At 41.0% G+C, this 26429-nt stretch overlaps 1 protein-coding gene across 1 annotated transcript; it reads left to right on the forward strand.

Moving 5' to 3' along the window:
• Nucleotides 1-806: 806 nt before the first annotated feature.
• On the forward strand, nt 807-25399 carry LOC146378986 (neuronal migration protein doublecortin-like). Its single transcript, XM_084942217.1, has 7 exons — nt 807-939; nt 4804-5229; nt 7567-7907; nt 17078-17180; nt 19735-19824; nt 22085-22182; nt 22312-25399. The coding sequence occupies exons 2-7, from the start codon at nt 4866-4868 to the stop codon at nt 22366-22368; spliced, it is 1053 nt and encodes a 350-aa protein (XP_084798343.1). The 5' UTR covers nt 807-939; nt 4804-4865; the 3' UTR covers nt 22369-25399.
• The last annotated feature ends 1030 nt before the right edge of the window (nt 25400-26429 follow it).

Here is a 26429-nt window from a genome sequence, read left to right on the forward strand (position 1 = left end):
TGACAGCATGATTTCTGTGTAACATTGCATCGCACAAACTGCCTCATAAGCAAAATCAAACTTTTGTTCCATTAGGGTCAACGTACCCATTAGCAGGTATTTAATTTTTCCTGTTGCCACTAGAGCAAACACGCAACTGAAAAGTAGAATTCAAGTCAGAAAACAATCACCTTCCATTGAAGCTGTGGGAAATGTTCACAATGCACATGTTCTGCAAGAAAGCAAGTTGGCTGAATGCAAGCCGCCCTTTTGAACATGGGCAGTCTTGATGTTTAATCAACTTCTGGGATACTAATATACAGTTCACCGACAATGAAATCCTCCTTTAGGAGAAGACACACACACACAAAAAGCCAAATACAATCACTGCGAGTTAGTCAAGCTTTTATCTGCTCCTAACAAAGAGCTCCACCAGACCAAAGGCATCAGACTGTGGTTTGTCTGAAAGGGACGCACTCGTGATGCCTTAGCTTCAGCTCTCACAGTTCACTCACAGAAAGCCACAATCTTCAAAATAAAACAAATAGCTGAAATTCTTACAGGAAAAAATAAAATAAAAAAGAATAAGTTTTCTTCTCCCATCTTAACAGAAAGATCTGCCTCACACTCACACATCACATGATAAAAGCCGCTTTCATCTTTCAACCATGACTTGTAAATAATCCCCACCTTTAATTCTTGCTCATTTGCTCGTTAGAGCTACCTTTGGTGACCCTGATGGGAGCTCCACCCCAGCCCACACTGACTGGCACCTACAGTTTTTTTCCTCAGTGGGCGGGTCCACTGCTCTTTAGGACCCAGTGGCTGCTCGATTCAAGCAAGGAGTGACTCCGGCACTCAGACGGAAACAGACAAAGGCGAGGGGAGAGACGGCGTGCCGCTATCCTGCAGCATCGACTCACATCCACTCCCCCACACACTCCGCAATCAGCGACGCAGGTGAGTCCGCTACTGGGTGGGATAATCAGCAGACTTCAGTGATTTTTAAAGAAAGTATATATTACATTGCAGTGATTTTGACTCTCAGGGGGCAACTTTGAATATCATTGTAGTATTTTATTTTTTGCATTTTGGAAGGGATTATATTAGGCTTTTTTTTTCTTTTTTTTTTTGATTTAGGCTTGAGCAGGTGGATTGTGGCGTACACACGCCCAACCCTCCCGTTTCATTTCAAGAAGAACTTGCATTTTAAGCTGCTGTCTCTGCCATGTGGCCACACTCCATCTATCATAAATGAAAAGAGTAGTGTCATGAAACTTTTCCTTTCGTGGCTCTTATTTTTCATTCTTTTTTTTTTAATACCTACCTTTCCGTGTGTTGGTGTGAGACATACCGCACGCAGATCAATTTTCCTGACGCGGACTGGAGAGTCATAATGTGGTGCTGGTTTGTCAGGAGTGTGTGTGTGTGGGTGTGGGTGGCTCAGTCAGGAACACAGAACCAGACAAATCTATCAATGACACCACACAATGATACCGCAGTGCTGCCTGATGTCCAGGTCTGCGCTTAATTTGGAAGTGGGGAAAGCGCGCATATTTTTAACCAGATTTATTTATTGATTGATAACGTCAAGTGTGTCAGCCACAAAGAGAGGTGATCTTTAAACAGTCGTGTCCGTGCAGATTAACACTAAAAAGCTGTGGGAGGATGTAGTTTCTGGACTTGAGCAGGAGAATGAGCCGGCTGCAGCAGGAGCAGCAGCGATGGTGATGTCACTCTGAAGGCAGGCACCCTGTTTGAGACAATGGACTGTCCTAGTGGTTGCTTTTCTGGGGAAGGGTCACTGCTCGCTCTGCTTATTAGTGCAGCAGATGGGCTTGAAACCTGGCCTTTGTCAGCTAAGGAGCACCCAGTCCACAGAAGTCCCTCCCCTGTCAGTGTGCTTATCATAAAACACCAGTCAGCAGATCAGCCAAAGGTTAGCATGCTTGGTGGGGAAAGGGGGGTGTCGACCTGCCACATGGATGGGTGGTGATTGTCCCCCCCCCCCCCCCCCCCCGTTTGTCAGTATGGTTATGTATACAGTGCTGTAATCATATGTGGTACTGAAAGAGGCAGGATAGTGGAGGATTATGTGCTGTGACATTGTGTCATTCACCAGTTTGTGTGCATGTTTTCACTAATTGGTTTAGGCCTTCTTAACATTAGCACCAGGGCTGGATATATGCTTGCAATGAATATCACAGCACAACAGCTTGTTGTTAAAAGGTGGGGTCTCAAATTTTTATTGTTTTCCAAGCTGCTTCCTTTTTTTTTTTTTTTCTTTCTTCATTTTCATATAACCATGTCGGGTCTACTGAAAGCAGCGAACCGTGTTTTTTGTACATCAGATGACTCGCATGTGAAGAAGGAAGTGAAAAGCTTAGTTTTAGTTTGAGAATTTTGCAAAACAATGACACCTAAATTTTCATAGCCTCACTACACACATCCACTGAAACACTCCCTGATGATTTGGAGGACCCCGTCTCATATTACGGAGCAAGATTGACTTTCAGTGGCAGAAGATGCCAAATGAATTCTGTCTTCAGTGACTTGAAAAATGTCAAAGTCAAATCTTGAGTTGTTAAAATGCCACTCGGAGTGGAGTTGTGTTCAAAGACCAGTGACCTTTCAGTCAATAATGACAAGTCCTGTGAGGATATCGGGCCCGTAGAAGTGACAGAAAAGTGACACTTCACATTTGTGCTATTCGGCTCAGTCTCGTCAAATATGTTTTTAAAAACGATACTCTCCTTTAAAGTTTAAATTGGGGAGATATTGCTCATGGAGCGGGGCTTTAAACTTTGCACTTCCCGTGTGTGTGTGTGTGTGTGTGTGTGTTGTTGAAAAAGTATCAGTTTGAAGATGCTCTTCAATGAGTTCTTGTGGCTTTGGCGAGTTTATTTGTCGTCATTAGGTGGAAGGTTAACTAGCAGACTACTACTTTTGCTATAAAACCTTGGGCAGTCAACCTCATAGAATAAGCGGTTTGGTGTTTTGTTTTTGTTTTTTTTGTTTTTTTTAGTTGAGCTGTATAATTTGTGATTCCGTTGATATCATTCATATCTCAGATATCTAATGGGACAATATACAAGTTGACATCATCATTATTTCCAAAACCTTTTGTTAGTGGTTAGCTTACTGAGTCATCACTTACCGATTCATCTGGCCAAGTGAGACAGCTGCACAGAGGTGTCTGTAGGCGGACTTCAGAAGAAGAGAGGGAGCTATCATATGTGCTACATGCCACATAAAGCAGTGTGGTTCTAACAGTCAGTGAGAAGTACTGCTGCACACTCATTGCATCTGGAGTATTTTAGGGTCATACTATTTTATGTGTATAAATTCAAAGAGTCTTTATTAAAAGTCCCGTGTTGCATGCATTTTTAAAATGTTAATGCATGCGTGACAAAGTTTTAGTTTGACATGCAGTGTGGATTGATGACCAGCGGTTTTAGTACGTGTAGCTTTAAATGCACCGGTTGGCCACGCCTCTTTCAGGAAGAATGGTGTGCCGGCTGTTGCCATGGATACCTTAGCTAAAACAAGGCAGTACCAATATGGCTGCTATGCAATTAATTTAAGTGAATGTGAGAAAGCGTCCCGTTGCTGCTGTGTCTGAGTGACTATTTTCTGTGTAAATATAACCTGCAGCTGTCTCTGAATTATTTGCATTGGTTTTTTTTTTCCCTTTTTAGATATCATGATTAAATCAGGGTTTTAGCTGCACACAGTGCCAGCTTTGGAAATGGCTTATAAATGACAGCTGGTTAACATGAAGCCTTAATGGGCTCAGTGTGTCATAATGATGTAATGCTCATTATGTTGTTTAACTACAAAAAAGGAAAATGATTTAAGTGAGAGCAGCTTTATTGAAATAGTTGATGTGAGGACAGTCTAGGAGAGAAGAAAATGGAGGCAAACATTAGCCTGTTAGCTGTGCTCCCTGGTAACAGTGGGATAAATACGGGGGCATGAACGTTACTACCAAGATGCCATGCATTAATTTCTCAAATCCCATTTTGAAGCCTCAGCATTATTGTTTCCGCCTTCACCATCGTGGTTGCAAAAATGGATGTGAGAAGGAGCAGATTGTGAAACTAAATGGTCCTTGGCTAACGATTTGTAATTGAAAAGTTGTTAACGAATGAGTGTGTGGTTTCATAAGTCTGAAACATGGTATGACCAAGGTTCTTTAAAAACTGACTTAATTTTTCTTTTCTTTTCTTTTTTAATTTGGTATGATCCAAAATGAGTGTCTAACCCATAAATTCATTGGAAAGTGTTGATGGAGGTCAAGTCAGAAAGCTGTTTTCTCAAGTCTTTTTGCAACAACAATTATCTGCATCTGCATCGGCATATTTTTCTTTTCTTAATTTCTTATAAAACATGTCCATGTTTTTATACTGTCTTTATATTGGATACATGTTTTATACTGCATAAATATCAGGGGAATTAAAAATAGCAAATCCACTGGGTGTTAAGTTCCTCAGATGCCATGAGTGGACACATACTCCTTGTCTTAGAAGAAAACAATTAATGGGCAGTGCCAGGGCAGCACTGTACAAATTTAAGTTCAGTGACTATTGGTTTCCAGTTTTATTTTAGCGATACAATTGGCTAATCATCTTAATCTCATTCCTGTGCCTAATCCTCACCTAGCTCTGGATTTTGGTTTATTTAGATGCAGATTTATGAATAAGTCACAATCATGGAATTAAATGTTGCTCTGAGTGAAATGTCATGAACATACAACCATTAACTGTTAATACTACCGCAGTATCTGGTGATACATTACAAGCACTTGTTTCCTTCTTTCCCTAGACTCTCTGGAGCTGGTCACCACCCCAACACATCTGTCACAACCACCATAACTTTCAGTCATCATGGAGCTAGACTTTGGACATTTTGACGAGCGAGACAAGGCCTCTCGTACCCCGCGGGGCGGGCGTATGAATGGACTCCCCAGCCCTACTCACAGCGCCCACTGCAGCTTCTACCGCACACGCACTCTGCAGGCCCTCACCAATGAGAAGAAAGCCAAAAAGGTGCGCTTCTATCGCAACGGAGACCGCTTCTTCAAAGGCATCGTGTACGCGGTAGCCAACGACCGATTCCGCACCTTTGATGCTCTCCTGGCCGACTTGACGCGCTCGCTGTCCGACCACATCAATTTGCCACAGGGTGTGCGTTTCATCTTCACTATTGATGGTGCACGCAAGATCACAACCTTGGATGACCTAGAGGAAGGTAAAAATGTTCCAGCAGGACCAAGCAAATGTGTAGTATATGATTTAACACCATGAAATATTGGTGCATTGTAAGGTTTTGGTAAAGGTAGAACTGCTGTGAAAAGGTGGGCCATCAAGATACCCACCAGTTTCTTTGCTGAGAAGTATTAGAAACATAAAACTTGCAGTTTTTTGAGATTACAAGTCTAATCTGTTCAGTCTAGACTTCTCTAATCTCCCATATGATGTATTAAATTCTAGTCTAAAGAGTTGTGTTTATGCAGTTGACTGACATCGGTCTACTTTTTTGGTAGTTGGGCAGATTTGTTTGACGGAAGCTATTTAAAACGTTTTTTTTCTTTTGACAAAGGCAAAAAAAAAAAACAAGACAAATGGGGCAATGCAGTGAAAGAGCCAATCTGTTTTAAACATCCACATGCATGCTCTTTCCTTTCTTAAATGTAAATTGTATTTTAGCATCTTGCTGTTGGGGAATTCCTGTTGCAGCTAATAAAGCTGACAGTGGGTCTTCTGCCTTGATCTTAATGGGATTCAGTGTTGAGTTTAGACTCTCAGAGGGCTTCCTTCTGTACTTTAAAGTTGGATCTTTACACTCAGCATGAGAGAGCAGTTTGTTAATTGAAATCATTAGGATCTTATCATTGAAGAAACCACCAGCCACATTTCTTTATGCATATTTATTAAACCTTTCCCACAGTACCCATAGCAACGGTGAGAAGAAATCCAAATAAATTGAAGTTACACCTTTTTTATGATTTTTGGATTTTTCTGATTCAGCAGTCACGATTATTATAGCTACTGTAAGAATGTGGGGAGCTGTTCAGCTTGCATTTCTGTCTGAAAGCTGGAGTAGTGTAGACACCCTTAAGAGCAGCTGCCACTGTGATTGCTCTTGTTCTATTTGGCACCAGAACACCGGCTAGGACAAGAAGTGATTCATTTGCCTCCAAAAATTTATGTAGTGAAAGTTGCCAAACATGGTGACTGAAGGAAATCTTCGCTCGACATCAAACTGGATGATCCATGTGTTGACCTGCTTGTCGCAAATTGCTGTTACAGTCAAATTGTCGCTTATTTGCAGCAGCCTGAAGCTGAATTTGTGACATGGGATGTGTCAGAGGGATAATACTAAACAAGGTTTTGCAATTTGAAAAGGGGGAAAGTCAGACGGATGAAGTGAGAGCAACGATATTAGTTAAATGCTGCTTAAACCCCAGTCCTCATTTTTTTTTTTTCTTTTTTTTCCCACCTTTTCTTTTTTTGAATGAGGGTTTCTCAGGTATAATATTTAGAAAGTAAAACATCCCAGATTTTTTTCTTTTTTTTTTTTTTTTTTTCTTCTCCCCTCTTTCTCTCCACTCACACACAGACTTGACTTTGCGAGATCCCTTTAAGGCTGCTGAGGGATGAGGTAGACAGGGTGAGTTTTGGGTAAAGCTGGAAGATAAACTGCAGCTTAATTTGTCTAAAATGAGGTGATCATCTCTGCCGCTTGAGCTGCTTAGGAAAGATAGGAGTGTGTGTGTATTATGTTTTGTGTATATGTGTGTCGAGCAGGGGTGCAGAGTTAGCACTGTGGGTGGCGGGGCTATTTCATTGTGCTTCCTTTTGTGAGATATAATTAATTGTTCAATCTCCTCTGCACAGTGTAATCCCGTTTTGTTCCTCTTGTCTCTTCTGCAATTTCTCCACATTTGGCCTAATTGTTGCCTTCTGGATTGCCTCCTTTTTGCCAGATTTTTTTTTTTCCCTCCCTCCGTCCCCCAGCAGCCTTTTGTCTTTAAAGTCTAGCCTGCAGTAAAAACTATGAACTGATGATGAATACAGCAGATATTTTAGGAAAATGTGGCAATCATTCGGTATATGAACAGCAATCATTGACACATGGTTATTAAACAGTCTACATTTATCTTATTACCTCAGGTTTCAAAGCAAGGACTGATCCAAAGTGGTAAAGCATGAAACAAGTTTGTTTCCATACTGAGTGGAGAGGGGTTAATTCTGATGGTATTTGTCGTAATGGTGCTACCATCTCAGTAAAATGGGGTAAGTTTGTGGCAATCCAGTGATCCAAATTTTGCAAAGCTTCATGGAAATGCAGTCTAGTGGTTCACAGCCTGTGAACTTCAAATAAGACCTCAGCAGCCATGCTAATGTCTGCAAAGTAAAGTGATTTTCAGTCATTTTAAAAATCTTTTCTTCCCTCCCACTAGTCTTGAAAGTTCCTGAAGGTTCAAATCTTTGAGTAGAGAGACGCTGCGGGACTCTCAGGTGCCAAAGTTGAATAAATAAGCGTGTTACGACACACTAACCCAATTTCTCTTTGACTCCGCAGGGGAAAGCTATGTTTGCGCATCAGAGAACTTCTACAAGAAAGTTGACTACACAAAGAACGTCAACCCCAACTGGTCTGTGAATGTAAAGGCCTCAGCAAGCCAGAAGAACATGCAGTCCTTAGCTGCCAAAGCTGCCGGTGAGTCCAGGGAGACCAAGGACTTTATTCGACCCAAGCTCGTAACAGTCATGCGTAGCGGCGTGAAGCCACGCAAAGCTGTCCGCTTCCTGCTCAATAAGAAGACTGCACACTCCTTTGAGCAGGTGCTCACTGACATCACGGAGGCCATTAAACTGGAGAGTGGCGTGGTTAAGAGGATCTACACTCTGGATGGCAAGCAGGTATTGTCACTTTACACCATGATATAAAGTTATTGGCTCACACGTGCTGCTGAAAATCTGACTTTACGGCATGTGATGTGCATATGAAAATGTCTAACCTGCTAAAATTCAAATGAACCATGCTGCGGATGGAGTTTTCTGTCTGCATTTGTTTAATTTGGGATAGAGCCCTCTGTTTGAGAAATAAGTGAAATAAAGGCAGTACAGTACTGTATGTATACAAAGTCGCACAATAGGAAAATTTGTGGTCGGATTGAGGACAGTGTGTCATTCATACATCTGCCCCCACACAGGCAGTGATGAACGGGATCAAGAGAAAGCAGGAAGCAGAATAATTTGCTTAGAAATGTAAAAAACCAGACAAAACGATCATGTTGCCTCATCAGTGGTTTCCTTTTAACTCCAGTGACTTTCAAAAGTGACACAAGATGCCCACAAAATCCTATTGTTCTGTCATAACCTCAGCCAACAATGACATAGTCGCTCCATGAGAACTCCAAGCGTCTGTGGGAACAACCTTTGTATGACCTTCGCTGTCAGCAATTTGTCTTCAGACTTTTTTTCTCTGATGCTACCTAGTCACCTGTGTTGTGGTCAGAGACATTAGAGTCTTGCCTGCCAACCTTTTGTTGCTCAGCTGGTTTTTTTTTTTTTTTTTTAGGCCACTGGTATTTCTGAGTCCCATCTGGCTTTGAAAAGCTTAAGTCCTGCGAAGTTCTGTCGTCTTCCCACTATAGTGTGCAAAAAGGGCCCGGCCCTGTATTGTTGCCATTTTGTTCCCATTCGGAGGCAAACATCGTGACACCGAATGACCATTGTTCGAACATCCAATCAAGACATCCTCTCGTGCTTGGAAGAATGATTCCAGAATGAAAGTGCTGACATTCATCTGTTCTAATTTTAAGATAAATGCTTGACATCCTTACTGGCCAAGAGGTTGCCTTATTTTCTGAATCTTTGTATTTTACCCTTTTGGCTCAATTTCTACCCTTACAGCACAAGTGTAGGGTAAAAATGCAGGTATAGACAAACCTGCACAGTAACAGGATTACTAGTCTATCATCTCAAAGTCTGCAATGTTGGTCTTTTTATATGACTAGCCCAGTTTGTCAAACCAGGTAAAATTATCAGCTATTTGTTGATCTTGAACCCAACTGGCTGCTGATTGTGGGAGAATCCATTAGACTGGGACATGGTCACTGTACCAATATTATATTTAAGTCTATCTATTTCACATATATACTAGTTTACCAAGCTGTAGCCGAGCTGCCGCTTTTAACCGTATGAATTTACCTAAAAACGAGAAAAATGTCCGCATGAGACGCCCACACGCACATTTTAATATTGCCTAAAAGTCGTTCCCTAGGGATGCTATTGTTTACTCGACACACCAGCTAAGCTAAAAGGACATAATATATTATTCATGCTCACACTTTATTGGGATACTTTTAAAGCGCAGCCACAACCATACAGCATCACCCAGCTGTAAGGCTGTGGAAAGGTTTGAGATGATGCGCTTAACTAATTCCTTAATATCAAGAGATGTCACTGTAAAGAACAGTGTGTGTGGCATTACCAAAAAGGTTGGCTATGGAGAGGATTGTGCTTTCAGATTTATGTCTGCAGAGCTGACCTTTTTGACTTTATTAAACCGTAATAGCATAACTGATCTTGCTTTTCATGATAACGTTACTCCTGTATACCTGTGAGTTGCAGACTAGTGTGAAGCGCTGCACATTGGCAGATGCAGGGATGAGGAACAAGCGTGTGTGTGTGTGTGTGTGTGTACATCTGTTCCTCAATCCTCTCTTTGATATGGTTAAATGTCTGCCTATTCTTAGGTGCAAACCCTCTTTTCCTGTCTTATTGATTACAAATGCATTACTGACTGGGGTATCTCTTACATGTTGAACTGCCTTTTTTCTTTTTGTATTAATAATGCTGGAAAGCGATGCGTCTTGGAGGAGGGGAGGTGTTCTGAAATGATAGATGGGAGGCTATTTGATTTTAATGCTCTGTCCCTTGGGTGCAGTCTGGCCGCCCCGGGTCTTGTACTGGTTTTCTCCAGAAGCTCCTGCTGGAGATGGAAATCACCTTATCCCTCCCCCCCCTCCCTCTTCCCTCACACACGTGCATAATGATAAATGAATTGTGGTCACACCATCAACAGCCATCATATTGCAGGCATTCCAATCAGTGCATATTGATTGTGCTGCCATCATGGTAGCTCTAGCTTTTTTTTCACAATTCACGTCTGCTGATCTGTTGCTCCTGCCTGCGACTCCCCGTTTCACATTAATGCACAGAAATGTGAGAAACGCAGTGCACGTTATTATGGTGTCTTTGTGTGCAGAGGCACATTGCAGCTGCTCTGTGGTGGAGGTGATATGGTAGAAGCAATATTGATGCAGTGCCCACCCCTCCCTGACTCTGCGCCGATCCTCCTCTTCCCATTCCGCTGCGATAGCTGCTGGGACTGGTTGCTAGGAGACCACATCCCAGGCACAAAGAGAGCCCAGCTGGTGTGGACCGGTCTGTCAGATACCACATCCTGTAGTGGGTGTGAGAGTTTACTATCAAAGCAACCCTTTAGTATTTAAAATATTAAAAAAATTAGACCACATGTCATGTTTATTTTACCTGCTTACATTCCATCATTGGGTGTGACTTGTGTGAGCACACTCTAGCGTGTGTGTATGTATGTGTGTTGTGTTTTTTTTTTTTTTTTTTTTTTTTTTTTTCTTTCTATCAGCTCTGCTGGTGCCCAAAATTTGAGAAGGCGTTGCAGGTTGTCTTCCTAGCATTTTTAAAATGGCTGCTTTTCATGCTTTGACATTCCTCTTTTCCTTAATGGACTCTGCAGACAGCCCGCTCGCCCCTCTTTGCAAGTGCTGTGAACAAAATCACTCCCATTTTTCCCTCAAATGCTGCTGCTTTGCAGCCCAATCAGGAAGGGTGGGGCCAGTGGCTTCAGGATTACCATTCTTACAGCAAATTAGGATCATTTTATTTGTACTGATGGGGGGCTAATTATTCCCTGAGTCTATGGAGGGGAGGGGGGGGGGGGGGGGGAGTGCATTACTTCATTTGCCCTTACTGCTTCTACATCAGGTTGGAGAGCGTCTAATTGCTGGCAGCCATTTTGTATTCTTTCCTCTTTGATAGAGGTGTCTGCAGAGGAGACTGGCTCTGATTTGCATTTAAGATTCACTGCTTGCTCATTTGAATTGCACTTAAGAAAAGGTTATCGTCTAACAGACGCCATAATCAAATATCATTTGTGAAACGTCTTGATGATGCATTGTGCTGCTGTGTCGTTTTGTCCTGGTGCATTATCACAAGTCTGGAGCAGAGCAGAGAGCTTTGTAACAGATTTGAGTGTTTAATATTAAGACTCGGGTTGGGATCTTTAGTTTTTAAGGTTTGCTTAAGATTAAGAGAAAGTAAGATGTGACTGAGAAAGTATTCAATTTAAAAAATAAAAAATAAAAAATCCTCTTTTCTGAGGCTGCATTGCATTTATGACTGTAATCAGTCACAGGCAGAAAATCAGCTTTTCTTTTTGCATTGACAGTAATTTCATGTTTTGTTTTTGTTTTAACATTTAAAATGAATTTGTTAAACAATCCCAGAGGGGGGGAAATGGATGCTTCAAGCACAAGGTCGCGCTGTTATTGTCAGAGAACAAAAGATTCCAGTTCACTTTAGCGGTTAATAACTATGGTAACAAATTATTCACTGAATTAATAGACGGATACATGCTCGGGTTCAAAGCTTCTTAAAGACTAAAATACATCTGCTAACGGGCAAGAAAAGCCTGCTTTTCCCTGGTTATCAGTGCTCTAGCAGTGTCTGCTTTTGCCATACTGCAGAAGCAGTTGTCATGGCAATAAGCTCCACCGTGATGGATTCAGTTTGTGACAATGGTTGTAATGCGCTGAGTGTGCTCTTTATGCTGGGTCTTACCTACCCTGCCCTCTAGTCCTCATCCGTCAGCAGCTCACTGCATTTGTGTGCACGTGTCCACACGTGCACACAAATGCAGCTAAACTGAGGCAAGCAGACAGGCAGGGTGACGGAGGGGCGTGGTCCCTCGTGATGAGGCACTGCAAGCAGGCATAGAAATGTATGCTTATTCCCTCTAACAGCCCCACTTTCATGCAATGAGCACCACATCAACAAGTGAGCATGACCTGGGGGAGAAGAGGAGGAAGCACTGTTTAATAATGTTAAGGCCACATCAGTCAGCTAAATGGAAAGCCTGCTTCCGTGGAGTCGAGGGGGGTGGGGTTAAAACTGCATCAGGCACCAGCTGGTCCCCATGACTGTGCAGATATCTGTGCCTAACTGGCTCATCTGTGCTCCAAATGCATCCAGAGCACCTACGGTAACGCACAAGCAGTACACTGGTGCATGAAGGTCATAGATGGGTCAGAAAGGCAACTGGTAGCAGTTTCCTGTAAAGCAACTACTGATGTCCAAATGCACCCCCCCCCCCCTTTTTTTTTTTTTGATTAACTAAATTTGTCCTGAAATTCTATCAATACCTGAGCTGCTGCTGTCCTAAAAGATAATCTGACGTGCTGCTTTTTTATACTAGTCTGAAATGAACAAACAGGAGAGTGTGTATTTTGGAGGAATATTCCACTCAGTGCAGAGGTACTGATATTGATCAGGTCTGTGTGCTCAGTGAAGAGACTGTGGGCGTTTTTACCCATAGGCTGAAAAAAGCAAGGTCCTTTTTTTCTTGCTCCTCAGCCTGTTTTACACTAGACCATTTTTTTTCTTAGGCTGATATGAGAATACTTTGCAGAGCACATCAGATGTGTGTAATCAGTTACACACTACTCTATTCCAGTGTTTAACCTTCTGTTGACTCATTAAAGCTTATGTTCAGTCGTTACTGTTCATAAGGTAAGTAGTGGTTAGTGAAATTGTTGGAATGCAGCACTGAGTAGCTTTACTTTTGCACTGACAGGAATTATGACTATTTTTTACAAATGGATGGATGCAAGTCTTTGTGAATCATTTCTGCTCAGACTGCAGCTGAATGGCCGAGCTGAAGTCAATATTAACCAGCTGTCCTTAAAAGAAAAGGGGGAAAAAAAGACAAAGGATGCATAGCTTTGTTTGAAAATGCTCCCTGCTGCTTTGCACAAAGGCATTTTAGTTGCACCTGAAACAAGAATGTGTAGCATGCCATATGCTGGAAAGCTGAGGTACCGATTACCTCCAGTTGTGGTAAAGGGTGGCTCTGATCCTGTGCAAGTACAGCACTTATTTTGCTATGTTATTAATATCAGTCGTGTTTTATGACAATGGATAAAACTGTTATCCTACAATGCTTTTTCCAAATAGTTTCATAGAGATCCTATTGTGCTGCACATATGGAGCCAAATTTCTCAGAAACCTCTGAGAGGTAAAGCTACTGTTCACCCCAGGAGGTTTCTGTTTTGCAGAAATTAAGTACCGTGGTTTCACCCACTTCTTAATTGGCATTGGGGAACTGAAGACCATCATCCAGTTAAAGGGTGTTTGCCCTTGCTGAGTTGGGTTAAAGAAACTCTGAATAATTCAGTTGTTGTTATTGGAGGTTTCCTGCATGGCTGCCGGTGGGGTTTTTTTTTTTTCTCCCCTTTTTCCTGGGGGTCATGTGGACCTGACAGCTGGTGAGGCAGAGATTAGGGATGGGCTTGGTGGGACAGAGGGTGGAGGGCACCTGGAGTCTGTAAAGAGCCAGTTTTTCAGAAAAAATACGCCCACATCACCCCAGTAAATGTAGAGATGGGTACACTCACCCTGACATGTGCAGTGCAAGAGTAATATGTATAAATGCAGTATGACAGCGCTTTTGATCCATTTAAGTAAAATGGCATCAGGTCAGCTCATTGTCCTCCTCACGGACCCCTTTGCCAGATGGGTGAGGTTGACCTTTTCAGATCGAGGGAGGATGCTTCCTAACCTAAGCGCTCCCAAGCCGGCATGTGCCTTCCTCATTCATGCCATGTTTCTAAATGGACTCTGACATTTTACATTTGATCTAATCACATGCAGAGCAGTTTTGTTTGTGGGTTGTGGGGTTTTTTTTTTGTTTTGTTTTGTTTTTTTTCCTCACAAATTTCTGCCAACTGTACAAACTTATCAGGCCAATTTTATGGAGTGTTAGTCACTATTAATACACAACAGGGCTGCTGACTGTTTGATGCAAGATGGAGGTTTGGGCAGAGTTTGACACTGTAATCATACAAAATGTGGATTTAGAACTTTGAAAACATTTAAAAGTCCAAAGCTCTTGATCAGATAGGAAGTTTGGTGGGGTTTTTTTGGTGTTTTTGTTTTTGTTTTTTACTATGGAAGCTTGAACGTAAGGCTAATTTCCTTTCAGCCTCTGATAAGAGAACGGGCGAGGAGTTTAGCTTTGGAAGCCAGTATGAGTTGAATTTCTTTGCAGCGGTACAATTGTTCAGACATTTCAATGTTTAATCCCATTCAGTATCTTTTGTTTTGAAGCATTCATACTGAATTCTCCCATCATAGATTAGACATGTTGTTGGAAGTTAAAGTGGTCTTACGTGCCAGGCAGCCAGAATCTTAAATTTAAGTAGCGATCTGTTAAAGAATAAAGTAGCAGTCTATAGGATTAAAACATTATCCCTTTAATCATCTCTGTTCCTAAAGCTATTAAAAACATGCAGTAGTGTCTACCCACCCACGCTGTTTCGGCCCATTTTCATCTCCTTTCCTCCACCCACTCGCCTTAAGGGTAGAAAGAACACCTACTAATGCTTCCATATTATGATGAACTGTCAGGTGCCCTTCTTGCCATACAACAGTTTAACCTAATGAAAGTAGTATGTATGTATCCAATTTCCTGATAACGAACACTAAAGAGAACCCAAGTGTGTAGCCTGTAAATTAGCCCGAGCTGAAAAACCAATTAGGTTTTGATCCCTGGAGTCGAAGCACCATCTCTGTAGCTCGGCAGGGCTCTGAAAGGCCCGCGTTGGGGGGAATATTGTGGGGCACAGAGGAGGGTACAGCTGTTGGATGCCACGCCAACAAGTCACCACCACACACTTTTAGCTTGTCTAGCAGGACTGAGAACCAACATTGCAGCTGCTGGGGTGGTGAGATCCCAAATTATCCGCAGCTCATAGTTTGAATGTGTATCACAGTGGCAACCCATGATGCATCTTGACCCTGGCATGGGCCCCAACATGGGGCTGTTTTTCAGCATGTGGATCTCTAAACAGTCTTGTGTTGGTGAAAATTGACGTGCTTTTAAATAAAAAAAAAAAAAAAAAAAAGCAAACTCCATCTGTAAATAAAGGGCAAGTTATCTGTCGTTCACTTATAGTAGTGCTTTGATCCTATAATTCTAACGAGAAGGAAGAGATTTCAACAGGTGTTGAAAGGCAGAGTGGAAATTTGACTGATATGCTTTGTAACAGATCTCATCAGCACAAGAAAGAAGAGCAGTGTTTAGCTTGAATGGCTTTAATAGGCGTGTCTGAGCTGGTAACAGAGTCCATATAATGGAGAACGGGGGAGAAGGTGTGGCACAAAGACATCTGTCCACTCAGTAAGCCATATTGTGTCAACAGCTGCTTTAGAGTGAAAAGACCCCGGGGAAGGAAGTCGAATCATTTAAACATTACAGTAAAGGTGTAACATTATCATCTGTGTGGGGTTTTTGTGCCTTTTGTGTTAATGTTTTGTTACATGAATCTAAAGGTATGTAAACAAGACGAGCAAAACACACAGGTCTGCTGCAACCTGAAGATCGGAAGTTTTTATTTAGGTTTACGTGAATGAAATCACTGAGTGTATTGTGTGTGTATTTTCATTTAGCATATCTAGAATATAGTGATAGACATTTGAGCTGGCAGTCCTCTTGGCAAACTCATAATCTTAGCTTCTATAGTAAGATTAACATTTAAAAGGCCAACTGAAAATCAGACTTTTGCTAGTGACATGCTCCTAACCTAGATCCGTCAGTCTTTTATTCAGATTAAAACACCTCCGCAACTGTCGGATTTGTGCAGATATTTCTGCTCCCTGGAGAAGAAGAATATGAAGGACTTGGTGGTCCCTGAAATTTTCCTTGTCACTAGAATCGGGTATAGATTTGTGATTTTTAAAAATATGTTGGATGGATTACCATTACGGCATGTACTCCTATAAACTCCAGGATAAATGGAGGGAACAGGAGTATAATTGAGAATGTCTTTATATTTTATGTATGGGCAGTGGATCGATATTCAGTTGAACACATTGGTGCAATGAAAGGGACTAAATGCCTGAGCCTCCATGCTTTCTCATTCTGCTGTATCTTTATTGCTAATTAACTAATTTAGCAGGTTAGCATGCTAGCTGCTCTTAGAGTTTAGCTCAAAGCACTGTTGTGCCTGAGTGTGTTCAGTAAAGTATTTTCTATTGTCTGTGCGTCCGAATCAGTGTTTTCCTAGAGGACAGTATCACCCACTTGGCAGCTTTTTTTGTACATCACCTTTCCAGGAAGCTCCTGTATGTGGTCAACCATCAATGGTAATTGCGCAACAATTTAGCAAAGCACAACATAAGATAAACATCATTAAAAGCACATTGAGTTATTTAAAAGGCTGATGGCTGACAGGACAAATTAGTTGGTCTGTGGCCACATCAAAGCAACTTAAACTCTTTAGACAGGCTGGCACGAATCAGCCACGACCATGGACGGTATAAAAGATAGATGAGGGTACTCTTTCTATAGTACCTGATGACTTGGAACCACAACTATCGACATCTGGTCAATGTAGGGTTTTGGCTTTTATTTTTCTGCCTTGGAATCTTGGTAGTCTTATTTTCTACAATCTATGACAAGGGCTATCTAGGCTTTCTTCAAAGGCCTAACCATATACACATAAGGAATGTTATTAAAGACAAAGCCCATGGATTAGCAGCACACTTTGACTATACCTTGGAATCTGGGACTTGGTCCCAAAGTGAGGTTTTTAATGCTTTCTTTATTTTACAGTTCCTGCATGCTTTCCAATATCAGGTTTGCTATTGTGGAATTAATTTGGGATATTTGAGTCCACAGCCTCTTATGTTTGTAGTAAAACGGTAGAGCCAGTAAACTCTACTTTTATATTCCAATTTCTCAAATTTACTGTATTGCGTCTTAACAGGTCACCTGCCTTCAAGATTTCTTTGGCGATGATGACGTCTTCATTGCATGCGGACCAGAGAAATTCCGCTACGCACAGGACGACTTCTCTTTGGATGAGAATGGTTAGTAAGCATGATTGAATTGGTCTGTTTTGCGTCACATTATGGAATCAACTTAAGCGAGTAGCCACACACTGTAATGCAGCTTGTTGGAGGAGGGGTTGAACAGTGTATGATCTCCATTTTTATTTTAAAGCCACAGTAGTGATCAGTTATCCAGACTCAAGTTTAAAATCCTGCTCCTGGCATGTAAGGGCTTTGCTAATCAGTCCCCATCTTATCTTAAAGCCCTCATAGAACCATATCACCCCACTGGAGAACTTTGCTCTCAGACTGAAAGCTTACTTGTGGTTTCTCTGGTGTTTAAAAGTTAAGGCTGAAGGCTCTGCCTCCCATTTAAGGCCCCCTCTTCTCTGGAACCAGCTCCCACTTTGGATTCAAGAGACAAGACATGCTCTCTGTTCTTAAGATTAGGCTTCCTTTTGATAAAGGCTTATAGTTTGGGCTGGATCAGTGTTTTTTATCCTGTCTTCCTCCCCTCAGCCCTGACCAGTCATGGCCGATGGCTGCCCCTCCCTGAGCCTGGTTCTGGTGGAGATTTCTTCCTGTTAAAAGGAGTTTTTCTTTCCCACTGTTGCCAAATGCTTGCTCAAAGGGGATCATTGGATTGTTGGGGTTTTCACTCTAGTATTGTAGGGTTACTTTATAATATTTAGTTTACATGATAAAGCACCTTGAAGCGACTGCTGTTATGATTTGGTGCTATATAAATTAAAAAATACATTGAAACTGAACTATCATGCAGTAATATCAGCTGTATAGAGAGATGACCTGTAACTGCAAATGACGTTAACATATTTGTCCAAGAATCCTCTGCACGGCTTCATTTGCACAATTTTATGACCGATTTCTAGAGTTCTTGTGCAAGATGGAATTAACACTGCACATGAGCATCCAAAAAGTGTACTTTGTTTGGGGGGTTGTGTGTGTCTACAGAGACGAAGAAATGTATCCTTTTCATCAGGTTTTATTCATGTACAATGCTCTGTGGATGGAATTGTATATGTGTGAGGGAGGCTAAAAAGGAGACTGAGAGAAGTCTTATCTGCACCCGGCAGCAGGGATGGGAAAAGGCAGGAAAAAGAAGAGCCATTAATCTGTCCTGTGACAGGTTTAGGCCAGCTGATCTGTTGGTAGTGATACTGCTGAGAAGTAAAGGAGAAAAAATATAAAGCCAACCCTCTGAGTTTCTCCCCGCAGACTTGAAATCCCTATTTTTAACAACCTACTTCCACCTAATGTGCTCTCCTCGAAACATTCAGTCTGCCTTTTTATGTTAACGCAGTGCTGATGCAGGGTTCATAACCATCATTATGTTACCTTCGTCTCTTCTTTTCGTTTCTTGTAAGATTCTCGGCAGGATGGAGATGCCGGTTAGTTTATAATGATCTGCGTTCTTTTTCTAACTGTGTACTCCCCCCACTGAACTCGAGCTAAATCATTTCATTCAGCCTATAATAATCTTGGGGCCAATGCTAAATAAAATGGCTGAGTGGCTCAAGCAGGCATTTCTGAGTTGGCTTCAGTGGAGTTGATGAGACTGGCTTCTCTGTGATTCATCACGGTACGGATGGCTGTATCTATAACAAATTATAGAGATCAACCAGACATTTTTCAAATTTAAGAATCTGTACGGGCAAGAAAGACACAAGACAAATATGCTATGAAATATTTCTTTAAAATTTTCTGGGCTGGAGATGACCGTTGAAAGATCTACATGGGAAAAATGTATTCAATCACATGATTACTGCTACCAAAATGGAAATAATTTTTATTTATTTATTTTTTCACACTCCTTATGATAAATATGCCAACTGAAAGGAGTGCATGAGTACCTGCAGGTCTGTTTATGCAGTTGCAACATTAACAAAAGCCAAAAGGGACTCTAACAGACTCTATTCTGTTTTGAGACCACTGAGAAGATTTGACAAGCTGCTAGTCTGAGGTACTGTCAGATGCGTGGTGGCACACCTTGGAAACAATAGCATGTGAATGTGCGTCTGTACCCAACGGTGTGTGAAGGTTGAGAGAGGAGGAGACAAGACAGACGTGGCGAGATCTCAGGAGACGAAGGGAGGACAGATAGTATAATTAGCATCAAAAGTGGAAGAGAGGAGGGAGGGAGGCAGGGAGGGAAGAGAGCCTGACGGTACAAACAGAGGGGAAGATGCAGAGGGAGGAGTAGCAGTGTCTGGAGTCTGTCTACCCTGATTAATACAGTGACCCAGAATGGACTGCACATTCCTACATGCATGTTGTGTTTATTGTAACACCAAATTGTTGTTGGGGGGGAGAAATGTATCATAATTGATTACACGCAATTTTTAAAATGTGAGGTTGGCAACAATGGAAAAAGCTGCTGGAGGAAAAAAAAGGACGTAACAGAAATGAACGAGTTGAACTCGAGGCATGAACGGTGGGTTCATGTGGGTTCATTTCAGACATTTTGAAAAACCTTCTACTGGGGAGTATGAGCAGCTCAATTATTCTGTTGGGAGGGGAAAAAATGTTATTCATTACTTTCTTTGTGCTTTTTATTTTCTCGCTCTCTCTACAGAATGCAGAGTGATGAAGGGACCCAAAGCTCAGCGAGGTTCAGCCAAGAGTCCTGGTCCAATCAAGCGCTGCAAGTCTCCTGCTGAATCGAGTGAGCCCGATACCATGTCACCTACACTGTAGCCCTTCCCTTTTTAAAAAGCAGCCGACCACACCTTAGAAATCAAAGCTGGTGTAAAATTAAAAACAAGGTCTTTTCTGTTTAAGTGAATGAAAATACAAGATGATACTGTAGCAGATTCACGTAACTGATGTTGACCTTTGACTTAATCTGAAAGGAAAAATATGCCATGACATCATTAATCACACCTTTTTTGTTTTCTTTAAATATTACCTGAATTTTATTCTGTGTAATTTTTGATTAAAAGGCAGTAAATGGTTAAAAACTCAATCTCAGCATAAACTGGGGGCTTTTCTTTATTGTGGGTCTTCTGAGCTTTAGTATAATCTTTCTGCTGTAGTTTCTTTAAAAGCATGAATAAAACATGAAAAGTAAACAAAGCCAATTTAAACAGCTTTGAGCTGTTTGTTTGACGATCAAGCACTTTAACATTTAATAATAACATCCAGGAGGCGAGAGAGCATGGAGGCTCTACAGCTGGTTCACGCTTAAATATTTCATGTGAGGAAAATCGTACCATCAGAGTTTACATAGCTTTACCGTTCAGCGGCTGAATAGTTTTTATTAAAATTGTCGGCATGATTTAAAACGAGCAAACAAAAGAACAACTTGAGGAATATGGAGCGCTTGCCCCTTTTTTTTTTTTTTTTTTTTTTTTTTTTTTTTTTTTTTTTTTTTTTTTTTTTTCTTCATGTACTGTTGCTGCATTACATAATAGGTGAGGAGGTCTCCTGCTCTCTACAGGTTTCCTCAGTCATTTGGCTGTCATGGATATTTATTGATCACCAATGGTAAATGTCTGGACTCTAACACAGCAGGTGGTGGGCCAGCATCGTGTGGAGGCAGTAAACTATTTACCCATTAAGCACATTTGTAATTCCCGTGAGGCATGTAAGGAAGTGCATATTTATGTCAGTTAATCAATAGTACTGATGAGTTTAATGAAATTAGATTTTCTATGCTTTGGAATGATTGTCGTTTATGCCGTTTGCTATGGCATAACAAGTCTTAACACCTTAATATATTCAAATTAAAAAGCCTTTAAACTAAAACAACCACATAAAACAGATGTTTCCACCCAACAACAGTAATGTTTTGAGTTATGCTTTGAATCCTTAATAGAAATGGAGGTTTTAATGTTATGAAAAATTGAACAGTCTCAGGGATTTGCTAGGGAATCTGTACACTTTAAAACGGCGTGATCATAGCAAAACTCTCACTTTACAGAATTCGTGTCCTAATACGTCTCATTTACAGCAGACTTGGGCAGTATCGAGGTATTACAGTATTTAGAAATCCCAGTACTTTATTCATTTGAAATGGAGGATTAGTTTATTCTACCACCAACATCTCTGCTTTTTTTTTCTGCTTCTTTTAACACATACCATGACATACTGAATAGCGGTTTGTATTAGTGTGCGTTTGCCATTGTGCCGGCGTTAAAGTACACAATGACACACAGTAATGTGCAATCAAAACAACCACACAATGCGAGGGGTTTTCTGCGGAAGCCGAATAAATATTCCAGATGTAGAAATCTGAGACCCAAACCGTGGCAGTGCGGGCAACTTTCTGTGTTCGTTTGATGTCTTTGGCCCTTTTCACAGCTGAGTGTCTCAAAAATCAGTACATCTAAACACGAGCAGCTCTCCCACACAGACTGAGCAGAGAGTGCAGTTGTTTTTATTTAAAGAGCCCAGGATAATGGGACTTGTGATTTCTCTGTTTGGCTGTGGGGTTTCTGTCGATCTGCCCGAGTGTTTAAACGAAGCCAGCGGCTTTACAATGAAGCTTTATCCACCTTGTGTTTCCAACAGTCGCTGGCTTAAACTTAGACCGGCCATCTGGCTCACGCTCTTTTCATCTCTTATAGACAAAAAGTCTTTCAAGCCACTTAACACTCACGGCTACATCACATCACACTGCTCTTAGATATAAACAGTGTTCCACACACACAGAATCCTAGCAACGTCGCGGAGACGCAGAGCAAGTGAATAAAACGTCACCTAACAAACAGAACTTGTCAGCCTCCTAAAACCTGGACCAGCAGGGTCCCTGTACATCACGGCCAAATGAGGCCACAGTTCAGGATTTGCTCTCCTTTTTGCTTCTCTTGCAAACTTTCTAATCCACTCTATGTTTACCTCTTCTACTTCTTTCCCCTCTCCTCCTCCCTCATCCCTCTTTGTCTTCCTCCCCACTCTCTTTACTTCTGTGTTGGCTCTCCCAGCCAACGGGACGGGCTCCAGCAGCCAGCTGTCCACCCCGATTTCCAAGCATTCCCCCACCTCCACCCCTACCAGTCCAGGCCTCAACAACAAGCAGAAGGTACCCTAACCTCTCCTCCTCTCCTGACCTTTCATCTTGTTGCCTGTTGTCTTTTTTGTGTTTTTATTTATTTATTTGCTCTTTAGTTTGAGTTTACAAAAGTAATTGTGCTCCTCTGGATCTCCGCAGGATCTCTACCTGCCCCTATCTCTGGATGATGATGATTCTCTTGGTGAATCAATGTAGACTCCTGGCTCCTGCTGCCACCCTCCCCTCCAGTTTTATTATTTTTCTTTGGGATCAGATACACAGAAGTTTTATACCTCTGCTGCTTTCCACCTTCACTCACAGTGCCACCTGTTTAGCATAACCCACTCTTTGTCTCTTTTTTAAAGGCCTTAGCCAACAGGGCTACGACACCATTTGCTGCTTGAGAATGGCACAAACAGAACAGAGAAATCATTTTTCTTCTCACAATCAGCTCACTTTTTCCAGGTTTGCTTTTTCTATGTGGGATGGGCACTGTTTCTCAAAGGTTCTCACAGATCACTGTCATACAGATTTCATTATTGAAGGGAAAAAAAAAAATCATTTTGAATACATTTTTGATAAAGGACGCACCCTAACTTTTAAACATTTCAGTCACAGAATTCCAAGCAGCAAATGGGTATTTTTAGGGGTGTTGGTCAGAAATGACAAAACAAAACTTTTGTATCACTTATCGTATTTGTGATGTTCCTCCGTGTCCTTCTGCCCTCTAAGTGAAAGGTTTCTTGTCAGAGGAAGTCTGTTAAGCCAGTTTTAGTCTTTCTAACCTGCTGTAAATACTGTGTATAGCTATCCATCATAACATCTCGCCCAATGTCCATTGCTGTGCTTCCGTAATGTCACTACAATGTCTAGCATTCGCTTAACATGATACAGGGTACGGTCAAAGTAAAGTGGGACAAAAAAATACAATGAAGTCCCTTTGACAGAGGACGTGTGGGATGCAGTCCTGACTGCGCCTCCTTAATAACATTTCATATTGCCGGCTTGATATATGTAATAACGAAGATCTAAAACCCTCAACCTCACATTTTTTAATTGCTGTTCATCTCATCCAATCAGGCGCAGGGACGATTATGTAAAGAAAAGGGATCCCACGCCTCTTTAAGTTGGCCAGTCCTCTGTTTTGACCTTCTATACAGACAGTAGGCTTTACATGCTGCATAACACCCCCCCCCCCACTGTGTTTTTTAGATTGTCACAAGCGGCAGCACATGATGTTGTTTTGAAGGACCTAACTGTGCATAAAAACAACCAAAGGAAGATCCAACAGGCCCTTCTGAAGGAAGAAAAAAAAGCCAATGCACATCCAGTATACAGTTTTTATCGACAGTCTGAAGAATCCCTTTTTAAAACCAGTTTATCACATCTTACAGTGTACTTATTAGAAGTGATTTCACAGCAAGTAGTGGTGACATTTTTATAGTTTGAAATGATAAATAAAAATAAAGGTCTCAAAGCCAAAGTATTCTTTTTTTTTTTTTTTTTTTTTTTTTTTTTTTTTTTTGACCAAGACTTATAAAATGAAAAAAGAAATTTAAAAAAAAAAAAAAAAAGGTGGGAGTATTTCATTTTAAGCAATTTAAAATAAAAATATTGTGGAAGAAGCACACCTGGAGTTTTATGCATGTTACTTTTGAAAAGCATCCAAATATGTCATGCTTAAATCATGCTCATCTGAGGCGGTTAGTTTTATCAGGGCGCTAACGGTAGTGGGATATCTCCCTTTTTCTTGCATGGCTCAGCATAGTTCTCCAATTAAGAGGGGAGGAGTGATGAAAACATAACAGTTGTCTAAATCGATGTGTGGGTTTTAAATTTTTATAAAGTTTAATTTATATTGAGGGTACTTGTGTAGGACTTTTTATTTCCTAGTTTTCCTTGCTCATGTGAGCTCTAAACACTTTTTTTTTTTTTTTTTTTTTTTTTTTTTTTCCCCCCCCAAGCTTTTGTGTGCAATCTTTTATTTCTATCACCATATTCCCTTTTTCTATCACTTGGACTCGCATCGTGTGTCAAGCAAATCTACTGAAAAGGGGGTTTCTCAGATTTTTGCAGGGAATCGAGCCTGAGAAATCTCTAAATTGGACTATGGTGAAGCACAAAGCAGGGAGCTACTTTTTCACCACAGCAACAGTCACTTTACTGCCTACTTGCCAGCATTACAAGGTGTGACTACAACCAATTTCTCAATATACAGATGATGTGCTGCATATGTAGCATTCTTTTAAATTAATATCTATGCATTTGGAATCGAGAATGGTTTTTAAAAAAAAAAAAAAATCAGTTTGGTTTTTCTTTCTGTACATGGCCTTTTTTTTTTTTTTTTTTTTTTTTTTTTTTTTTTTTTTAAATAAACTTAACAAGAAACGAACAAAACCCCGACATTTCCGTGTAGTTATTCTATTGTGACAAAGCGGCACTCCCAAAGTTGCACATCTTTGGAGTGATGTGGTGCCTGCCCTGTGGATGAGCTTTAAATAGCAGCTTTGTAATGGGCTAAAGCAACACTATCTGGTGCTGTGTCCTACACTCTTTCTCCTGCAGGGAGCGCTGTTAAACCAGCAAAACAGCTACTGTAACATTATCAGCTAATCCAACAGCAGGGACACCTCACTTCACCATTATTTTTTTTTTTGTACAAAAGACCCTGTTTGTTGTCAGTCTTCTCAAACACTTAGTTCTGTAAAACTTAACGTGCTAATACTGTTCTCGTCAGCTTGAGTTTTCTGCAGCTTAATACGGCGCTACAGCATACAAAACGCTTACCACAGTATGTTGGTTGACTTGTGTAAACCAGAAGCCGCCATGTAAGATGGATGGTGCCTTTCTTTCCCCGTCTTTTCTTTCTCTTTTTTTTTTTTTTTTTTTTTTTTTTTTCTTTTTGAAATTAACATCTTTTGATAGAAAGTTAAACTGGGACATAACAGGCTTGTACTTTGTTAACGGCCATTTGTAAAAACATTTTTAAACGTCTTAAATGAGGCCTCCAAACACACTTTGTTTTGTAGAGACACAGGACTCTCGGTCGTGGTGTAAATATGCTCCCCTCCTGTTCTCTCTTTCATATGTATGCCTTTCTGATCGAATGAATGACTTTATTTTGTTTCTCTGAAATTTTACAATGTCCTTTTTAGTGGTATTTTGCAATGTCACAGTGGCTTGTTTCAGTGCTTCATTCAATGTATTAACCGGTATCCTTTTTGCAATTAAAAATGATTGTATTTCACCTTTCTGGTTGTTGAGTTTCTTTTATTACTGTAACAGCAGAAAACTAATAGGAAATATGAAAAGTGAAGTGTGTGTGTGTGTGTGCTGGGAGACATAAAAATAAAGGACTAATGTAAAAATAGTAATTGTTCTCATTGTGGATCCCTCTACATAAGCATTTTCATCACCATGGGAACAAGAAATGCCTTTCTCATTGTCAGCTGTGACCTAATATAGCAAACAGCTGATCAGCTGCCAGTAGTGTCAGACTGGCAAGTTAGTATATGTGTTGTAGTCATCAAGATTTTTCAGAATTTGTGAGCTGGACATGGAGTCAAATATTTGTGGAGAAAGTACCGGCCACTTCATTAGTTACACCTTCCTAGCGCTGGCTTCAATGCCCCTTTTGCCTTCAGAGCTGCCCTTTGTTCTCCATGGTACCGATCCAACAAGGTGGTCATCAGATTTTGTTCCATATTGACAATTGCTGCAGATTTGTCAGCTTCATGTCTATGATGTGCATCTCCCGTTCTTCCACATCTCAAAGGTTTGAAGTGTTATCCTGTGGAAAGCAACCATCAGAAAATGGGCAAACTGTGGTCATAAAGGGATGGACATGGTTAGCAACAGTACTTGGGTAGATTGTGGCAATTAAACAATACTTAACAAGAGTTCGTCAAGAAAATATCCTCCACACTGATGCTACAAGCTTGAACCATTGACACAAGGCTACATTTTCATGTTTATGCCAAATTCTGATCCCACCATCCAAATGCAAAGACTCATTAGACCAGGCAACATTTTCCAGTCTGTTGTCCAGTTTTGGTGAGTCTGTGCAAATTTTGTTGTAGTTTCAGTTCTTAAGAGTTGCCAGTGTGGTCTTCCAACCAGCGGTGTGGCCGATGTGGAGTGGCTGAGTGAAGACACGCTAATGACAACGTGTACAAACATTGGAGATGTGAGCAGGACAGACAGAAAAATTAAGGTGAAGTTTAAGTTCTCAGTCAGATTTGTGCTTATCCGGTGCCATTTATTTCCAATTCTTATTT

The sequence above is a fragment of the Perissodus microlepis genome, chromosome 10 (genome assembly GCF_051167445.1).
Source record: "Perissodus microlepis isolate ML-2025 ecotype Zambia chromosome 10, ASM5116744v1, whole genome shotgun sequence".
Lineage (NCBI taxonomy): Eukaryota > Metazoa > Chordata > Actinopteri > Cichliformes > Cichlidae > Perissodus > Perissodus microlepis.

What these genes read in the sequence shown, in the direction of transcription:
- LOC146378986 (XM_084942217.1), top strand. Translation starts at nt 4,866, where the DNA reads ATGGAGCTAGACTTTGGACATTTTGACGAGCGAGACAAGGCCTCTCGT. An exon ending in CTTGGATGACCTAGAGGAAG is followed by an intron (nt 5,230 to 7,566) that starts GTAAAAATGTTC and finishes TTGACTCCGCAG; the next exon opens with GGGAAAGCTATGTTTGCGCA. An exon ending in GCCTCAACAACAAGCAGAAG is followed by an intron (nt 22,183 to 22,311) that starts GTACCCTAACCT and finishes GGATCTCCGCAG; the next exon opens with GATCTCTACCTGCCCCTATC.